The sequence below is a fragment of the Myotis davidii genome, unplaced genomic scaffold (genome assembly GCF_000327345.1).
Source record: "Myotis davidii unplaced genomic scaffold, ASM32734v1 scaffold125, whole genome shotgun sequence".
Lineage (NCBI taxonomy): Eukaryota > Metazoa > Chordata > Mammalia > Chiroptera > Vespertilionidae > Myotis > Myotis davidii.
Genome location: NW_006299390.1, coordinates 838,610 through 847,768, shown reverse-complemented (window position 1 = coordinate 847,768; position 9,159 = coordinate 838,610). Strand labels below are relative to the sequence as shown.

The following is a 9,159-nucleotide window of genomic DNA, read 5'->3' as shown; positions in this document are numbered from 1 at the left end:
TAAAAGGGATAATGAGGGCATGTGAGGAACAACCTCTGCCAATAAATGTATTGAGAAGGGACATCAGGTAAAAACTAAGGAAATCGGAACAAACTGTTGACTTTAGTGAATAATCATGCATCGCTGTTGTTTATTAAATTGTGGCAAATATACCATACAAGTTTAAGGTGCTCCTTAGTAGAGGAACCTGGGTATGAGATATATGTGAATGGTTTGTACTATCTTCTCAATTTTTCTATGAAGCTGTTCTAAAGATAAATTTTTTTAAGTCTCTTGTTTCCAGCAGAACCTAGTGTCTTGTGAATCTTTCCAGAAATACTTTATCTGTGGAGATAGTCTCCACTCACCCCTCCCTTTCCTCTCTGCTCTGTGCCTGAAGACTGGCTTTAAGGGCAATCAAGCGCCTTTGCTCGCAGGTTTCTTCCTGTGGAGTTTGGGCAATGGAGAATGGGAAAGTACCTACCAGCGTATCAGAGGTTGGAGGAAGAAAGCAGGGGTATTTATTTTCCCAGCTCCTTCCTGGAATTACCAGCGGTTCCATTCTTCTACTGAAGGGCACAGTTCCTGTTGGGCAGCCCTCTTCATCAGCACGCTGGGTTCTGGTAACAGCTCCCTCCCTCTGCCCCTCCTGCTAGGATTGCTGACAGCCTTCTCTGATGTGAGGTGACTGGACAGCTGAAAGCTCCCTGCAGCTCGCCCTGAGGTGCTCCACCATGCCTTGTTGGTTTTCTTTGGCCCTTTCCACACTTTTATAAAGAGTCCCTTCATTAACTTTATCTCGGTGTGTCATCTATTGTTTGCTAGGACTCTGATTAGTATAATTCACAAATTCATATTCCCTTCTATATACAAATATGAGCATATTATACTATTATACGTATTGTTTTGCACCTTACCATTTTTTCATCTATAATAGACTTGGGGTTAATTCCCATGTCCATATATGTCAATTCACTTAGTTAGCATCCCATTTTCTATGGATATCATGTTTTCATGTGTTACATAGAAAGAGAATTAAAAGCTGAACTTAGCAGAGGAACCCTGAGGCCTGGGTAAGAAGCAGTAAGATTGCCGAAACCGGTTTGGCTCAGTGGATAGAGCGTCGGCTTGTGGACTGAAGGGTCCCAGGTTCGATTCCGGTCAAGGGCATGTACCTGGGTTGCGGGCACATCCCCAGTGGGAGATGTGCAGGAGGCAGCTGATCGATGTCTCTCTCATCGATGTTTCTAGCTCTCTATCTCTGTCCCTTCCTCTCTGTAAAAAATCAATAAAATATATTAAAAAAAAAAGAAGCAGTAAGATTACCCATGAGTAATAAGATTGACTAGAAGTTCTGAAATAGTGGTGAGGTGAACTGAGGTTGCTAAAACCCCAGATAGTTTTGCAGAAGTTAAGAGAATGGGCTTTGGAATCAAACTGCTTGGGTTCATATTCCAGCTCAGCCCTACTGTGTGACCTTGGGCAAACTACTTAACCTTTCTGTGTGCATGTCCTCATCTGTAGAATGGGAATAACAATATTAATCTCAAGGTAATACTTGTGCTCAAAGGTTGTTTAGTTTTCAAGTCAGACCCCACTGGGCAACATGGTACATCCCAGTGAATATGCTATGAGCCTCCATCTGGGTCTCTCTCCCCATTCCCGATCCTTCAGTTCTTTCTCCTGAGTTCCCCTCAGCTTCTTCTTTTACTCTTTCTTCTCTGCTCATCTCACCCATCTGTCCCATTGTGCATGATAGCTTTTTTTTTTCTCTATTGAGATTTAAGGTTCATTTTTAAATGAAGAATTAGACAGTAGATTCTAGGGGTAACTGTGTGTTTACTAATGTATAGTTCAATAGAAGAGGTATGGATGAATTTTAAAAACATTTTCTTTAAAGCCAAGGAATTGTTAGCCAGCAAAAAGAGAAGACAAGCTGCCTCGAGTGACCTGCTGCTGCCTTCTACCAAAAGTGGTTAGTTTTCTTGCCTGAGCCAACTTCTGCTCAGGTCCCCATGAGTCACCTTGACTGAGAGAGCTTTCTGAGTGTCTGACACCCCGAGTAACAGAAAAATGAAGTAACTGATTCCCCATGCAATAGTTAGAAACTACCGAATAAATTCTAAATACTAAGAATTTTCTTTTACAGGTGTCATTAAAAAGCATACTGTCCAATTTTATTCAGAGGATAAATTGTTCTTCAAAGAGTTTAAAGTATTTTTTATTTTTTCTCTTCACGTGAGTTCAAGGATTTTACAGAAGAAAAGAAGCCCCTTGTCATCCTCCTGAGATGTCTCAAGGGCTAGTTGCTTCCCTTTTTAAGTTCTCCTGCTTCCACTCCCTAAATGCTTAGTTTTACTATTTTTTAGGTATATAATCACCTTTATTATCATTCATAAATATATTAGAAATGGATCTTAAAAACAACATCTAGGTTCTCGTGGACTGCTGTTTTCTGTTCAGCTACACAATTAGAAAGCCAACTCTGAGGATGAAAAAGCCTAAGTATAATTTTAGTTCCTTTTTTTGGGTCTCATACATTCTGAAACATTCTCTGGGCCTTCTAGGTCCAAGCATCACATTGTCTTAATAGACCTGCCCATGCTCAGGGCCTTCTGTAATTACTTTGACAAAAAGATGAAGCGGCTCCTCTCCTTTCCCCAAATGAAGTTATTTGGAATCTTGACTGAAAGCAAACACCAGGTACGCTGAGCAAAGGTCTTGCCCTAAAAGCCAAATGCCTGGTTTTAACGGCCGCATAGCTCCTGAGGACTCCATGTTCGTTATCTCTAGATCTGACTTCCCTGGATTTCCACCACCCTGCTTTCCTTTTTGTTTTGCAAGCCCATCAAGCTCCGTCCTGACTCAGAGTTTTTGCCTTTGCTGTTTTGTTTTCCAGGCAGGCCACCTCCTACCGGCACTTCAAATCTCTCTGCAAATGTCACCTGCTTGGAAAGAGACAGGCTTTCCCTAACCACCCCACTGCAAGCAGACCACCCTCTCCCCGTGCTGTGCATTGCCCCTCAGTAATTCTACATATCATTCTGCTTATTTCTCTCATAGCTTTTATTATAACAGAACATTATCTGATTTATTTATTTGCTTAGAGTTACTGACCCCCACTAGACTATAGTCCTGTGAGGGCAGAACTATGTCAAGCTTGTTCACTGCTGTATCCCCAATGCTAAGGTGGTGTCTGACACAAGTAAAGGCTCAATAAATACTCACTGATGTGGACGAAAGGGGCCACATTCTAACCTGACAAGCTCAGGGGAGGCCTGCATGGCAGTCTTGCAAACTGAGACCTAAAGTCACCACAAAGGATGGTCTGAAATTAAACTTTAAAAGCAGTTATAGTGGGCAGTTGGGTCCTAGGCCAGTATCTTCCCTGACAAGGTCAACCCATACCTTAACGGAGCCTATCTGTCTTTTTGCATCTATGATAACATACCCTTGAAATGTCTGGGTAACTTGTAACTTCCCTTTTTCTGGAGCCCCTGGGGCACAACCAAATGTGCTGGGCGCCAGGACAGATACCACAAACCCTTTCATTATCATGTTCATTGATCCTGCACCCACCTAAGTGTGTGTCCATCATTTTACTTTTTTACTTTTTATCCAATCCCAGGGGTTTCCCTGCTTTGCTTTATCCCTCCTCCTTAATCTGTCACCAATGAATTTCATGTAACCCACCTATGTCCCTCCTTTGATTGCAATGTATAAATACAGATGTAACCCCGCCATTCTCCAGAGCATTATCTCAATTCCTTGAGGTCCTACTTCCCGGCATATGTCGACAGTTTGGCTCAAATAAATTCACAAAAATTCTTTACAGGTTTCAATGGTTTTTTTACATTAATACTGAGTAAATAAATGTATGGATGAGTGAATGAATGAATGAATGAATGAAATACTTAAACATGCAACTCAGGATAACACAGCCCATCACTATTTACTTGGAACATTCCTCAAGTGTCCCTCTTCTCCCTCAATGAACAAACCATAGAGTTCCTGGGATAAAGTATGCAAGGATAACTTCAAAAATTAAATTTATTTAAATAATAAGAAACTTATTATTTAAGTTTCAGACCCTCAAATTATTCTTTGTTCAGAAAACGGTGCCATTATTTCATGCTAGTGAGTAACAAATTTACTAAACCAAATATCAAATTTGAATTAATATTAAAGATTGTGGTATTCCCTCTACTATCTGAGACATTTATTGAATTATAGTATATAAAAATAAATATTTATTGACACTGAAATTTGCTTTAAACTTGGAATAGATTGCCACATAGGTTTAGAAAGAATTCTCTTGTTTAGTGGGGTTTTTTTAAAGAATGGATTCTCATCTTTTTAGACTTTGTTTCCTAAAATAAATAAACAAATAAACTAGTTTCCTTTCCACTCAATGATTTCTTAAGATCTCATCATTAAGTAATCAATAATTTAACAAGTTTTTTTCTAGTACCTATTACATTGTCATAATTTGCCAAGGTATACTGGCAAGGTATTCTGGAAACAAAAGAAGACTTGTAATTTTACTTACTTGAAATTCTTCTGATTAGATAACTTTTTAAATTATATTTTTTAAAAGGAAGAAAAAAAAGAAAGTAAAAATCTGCCCCTTGGACCAGAAAAAAGTAGCAAGACTGACTACTTGCTCTAAATTTAAATTAACACAGGACTCAATTAAATCATTCCTGTGACACATAAAGTCACTCAAAACTTATGATTTTATACGTATACTAGAGGCACCTTGCAGGAAGATTTCTGCAAGAATAGGGCTTCCTGTGTCCTGAAGCTTTCTTCTCTGCTGCTTCGCTCCCTTCTGCAGTGCTTGGCTTCCTTCTACATTGTCTTCAGTCTTTGCTGGAGTGCCTGTGTATGCAAATTAACCACCATCTTTGCATACTCATCTGATTGGCTGGTGGGCATAGTGGAGTGACACCAATTTGCATGTTTCTCTTTTATTAGTGTGGATACCCACAGTTTATCAGTTCTAGTATGCCATTAATTATAAAACACAATTATTTTATGAACCACTAAGAAAGAAAAAACGCTGCCAATTAAACCACAGCGTACCATCAATTATGAGTCCTGATAAAATATGGAAAATGTGTATTTTAGAATCAGTGAAATAGGGCATAGATTTTGTGACCATTTGATGAATATTTGTTGCACCCACATATAGGAGACCATGTTCTATGCTTCCTTTGTTCATTATTGTACCATGGCCAGCACTAATAAACTCTTAATAAATCTTTGAATGCATGTGTAGATCTAATAGTGAAGTTTGCCTTACACACAAAGTGCCTAAGTGATAAATTAAAAAACACATTTAAAATCAGCACTAACTGCTGAGTATGTGCTGGAAAGTAACAATTTATTTTGAGGTGATGTATATCTCCTTGAAAAGAAGTCCTGGAAATGATTAAATCATCATTAAAAAAAAGAAAAGAAAAAGAACTGCCCACCTCCATGGGAAACAGGCAGAACTTGATTTGTAAAGCTTAAGTGAGTAAATTGAGGTGTTTGATATAACAAGTAAATTGGGTGGGGAGAGCAAGCTGTTTTCACCTCCTACTCTTCTCTGTTTTTAAAAGACAGCCAAATTCAGATCTAGGAGAAAAGCAGTTCTATACTTTTATAGAAACCTGTGAGGGAGATGTCATTCTATCCATGCATTTAACAGAAGAAAGCAGACTCTTCATCTAAGTCCATGCAGGACTTATTATTACAGTGCGGTAATTATGAAATAGAATTCCCACACAGAACGATGCTGTTCAAAGAAGAATTCTGTCTGTTCTCCAAGGGAAGTGACACACTTGACTCCTGGTGTTATTTGAAAGCCTATTCTTTCCTCTGCCTTCGGACACCTCTACCACCCTCCTTATTCCTTGGGATCACCACCACCACCATCAAATCATCACCCAGTTCTGGTCCAAAGTGGTCCACGGAACCGACTGGACCAGACCAAAAGTGTCAAAATAAGAGTAACAGGGAGCAGAAATGGCTATCGGCAGGGGATAAGAGTCATATTTATATTTGCACAGGATGCCTCTTGAGAACTCAAGGAAGCATTGTGAATCCTCCAGGTGAGTTACTGTGGACCTCAGTATGAATGAGTTAACAGTATTAGGTCCCAGGCAGCTATTGACAAAGTTAACAAAAATTCATATGAACTCACCTAGACAGATATTTGTGACATCGCTTTAATTTTTTTTAAAAAAAAGGTTGCATACCAATATGTATGGTATTTTTAGTTTTTTAAAGAGCATCTGTGGGCTCGTCCTGGCCGGCGAGGCACGGGGCTTGGGCCTCCTCCTGTGCACTGAAAGGCTGCTGGCTGGATGCCAGGTCAGGGTGCGTGCCCCACGTTTGGCTGGATCAGATTCACTCTGCACGGATGTTTCTCTCTCACTCACTCTACTTCCCTCTCTCTGTAAAAATCAATAAACTGTTTTAAAAATCTTTGGGCTATAAATATATCTTTTAGAAAACATTAATGGTTGAAAGGAGTCAAAGTGTCTTCAAGAAGATTTTGTTTAGTGAGGGAGATAAGACTTGTATGTAAATAAAATTATGATAATAAGATGGATAGTAAAAGACAGTTTAAGAGAGGATCAGCTCTCCTCCTCTCTCTCTCTCTATCTCTCTCTATCTCCTCTCTCCCTTTCCCCCCTTCTTCCCTCTCCCCTCTCTTCTACTCTCTCTGAAAAGCAATGGCAAAAAAATGTCCTCAGGTGAGGATTAACAACAACAAAAAAGAGAGAATCTGATAAGGTACCAAGAGAATCCAGAAAAGAAATAAATTTAATCTGAATGAAAGCATCAAGGAATGTTCTTAACTAGGCTGTAAAGATGTGTGTGAGGGTTTCCAGAGTGGGTACAGTCAGAATCCACTTTCAGAAAAATCCTCTCCTCACCCTAGCTGGTTTCGCTCAGTGGATAGAGTGTTGCCCTGCGCACTGAAGGGTCCCGGGTTTGATTCTGGTCAAGGGCACATGCCCATGTTGTGGACTTGATCCCCAGTAGGGAGCGTGCAGGAGGCAACCCATCAGTGATTCTTTGTCATCATTGATGTTTCTCTCTCCCTCTCTGATGTTAATAAAAAGATATTTTAAACAAACCCTTTCAGTGTCGTTGAGTTTCACACACAATAATAATGTACTTATAGAAATGCATGTACACTATGGATAGCTGTGTACTATATATGTCTCCGTATCCTATATAATAAAAGGGTACTATGATGCACACTTACCACCAGGGGGCAGATGCTCAATGCAGGAGCTGCCCCCTGGTGGTCAGTGTGCTCCCACAGGGGGAACACTGCTCAGCCAGAAGCCCAGACTGGGCTCACAGCTGGTGAGCACAACAGCAGTGGAGGCAGCCTCTCCTGCCTCCAGGGCAGCGCTCTTTTCCATTGATTTTTAGAGAGAGTGGAAGGGAGAGGGAGAGACAAAGAGAGAATCATGGATGTGAGAGAGACACATCAATTGGTTGCCTCCCACTCTTGCACTCTGACCAAGGCCAGGGATCTAGCCTGCAACTAAGGAATGTGCCCTTGACTGGAATGAAACCCGGAACTCTTCAGTCCAGGGGCAGACACTCTATCCACTGAGCCAACCGGCTGGGGCTAAACGTACATTTTAATAAACTTACAGAATCTTAAAGGGGACTGCAAACTCCATCACAGGATGTTAGTAGCACTCCTGGCCTCTCTCCACTAGATCTCAGTAACATTCCCCCCAGGGGTGACAACCAAAAATGTCTCTGGACATCGCCAAATATTTCCTGGAGGACAAAATAGTCCTCATTTACGAACCATTAGTTCTTATCCAGTAAGAGTTCCAAAGTTCATGATTTGGATTTTCTTTTTAGGTCCCTTCTTCAAGGTTTATAACCTGGTTGGATCAAGAAAGCTTTTGAAGATCTGTTGAAAGCTGTGGCTCATTCATTCCTCAGAAAAAGCTCCCCTGCGCATCATGTCCAGTACAATGTCAGGACTTCGCACTTGCGTTCTGTTTTTGGGCGCGTAGGGAACTGTCTGGTCTGTGCTTCCCAGCTGGGTGGGTACCCGAAGGCTGGTGTCCAGAGCCACTCCGTGTTTACTGCAGAACACTGGTAATCAGGAGAGAAGCATCCTGTTCACCCAACTCGCTCTCCCTTCTGTCAACCTGCAACGTCAGTTTAAACAAGAGTCTTCCCAGAAGAAAACACAACACGGATGAGGTAGGATAGATCCCACTTCCTCTCACTCTCTTTTGGTCTAGATTCCTGTCTAGTCCAGCATATTCCCTCCTGGATGGTGCAGATAAATGAGAAGATAGAACCAAAGAGTCAGCCAGGTAAGAAAGGGGCCACCTGGACACTTGATTTGATTGTGAAATATGAGAGAGAGAGAGAGAGAGAGAGAGAGAGAGAGAGAGAGAGAGAGAGAAACTATGTATCTTAAATTTATGAACAAATCATGAATTCTCTGTAGCCACCACTCACTGGGTACTTCTAAAGAAAGACTTCCTAGAAGTCTTTCTAAGTACAAACCCGGCCACTGCCCCTTCGGTCCTCCCCACCTAGCGTGAGAGCGGTGCGTCAGACTGTGGAGTTCCTGGTTCGCACAACCCGGGCAAGGCCAGGGATCGCTGACATCTAAGCGGGGCCCTGCACTGCCACAACAAGTCCCGCCAGGCTGCCCGGCCCCTGGCTTCCCAGTCTCCATTAGTGAGTGACGGCCAGTAAGACTCTGGACAGAGAAAGAATGCGGGAGGGGTAGGATTTACTTCCCGGCAGGACAGATGGGGAAAGACAGATGCCTGTGTGTCCCTCTTTTCAACTTAGGTGTCTCTATTGCTCCATAAATAAAACGTGTCCCTGCCTTCTGCGAGCTCTATAAAGGCAGCGGAACGGCCGTGCCCGGGGCATTCCGGGCGGGGCACGAGCGGAGCCACAACAGGTGAGATCGCCGCTGCAGGTGTCGCCTGGCCACGCAGCCCGGGCTGGACGCCTAGGCAGAGCCGCTGGTTGGAGATGGGGCCCGTGTGGGGGCCTGGAGCGGGCGGGGGGCAGGACAGCGTTCTTTCTGAGAAGCTGAGAGTGAGGAGAAGGCTGGGAGACAGGCCGGAGGAGAGATCTGCCCCACCCGCCCCCAGTTATGTCCCCAGGGGAGCGGCGACCTGC

The 9,159-nt window shown here is 42.4% G+C and overlaps 1 protein-coding gene across 1 annotated transcript in view; it reads left to right on the top strand.

Moving 5' to 3' along the window:
- Nucleotides 1–440: 440 nt before the first annotated feature.
- Nucleotides 441–9,159, top strand: part of SLC26A4 (solute carrier family 26 (anion exchanger), member 4) — a 52,298-nt gene continuing 43,579 nt past the window's right edge. Inside the window, exons 1-2 of the mRNA XM_006774938.2 lie at nt 441–496; nt 2,547–2,682. Coding sequence (XP_006775001.1) covers nt 441–496; nt 2,547–2,682 — 192 coding nt within the window. The remainder of the gene's footprint in view (nt 497–2,546; nt 2,683–9,159) is intronic.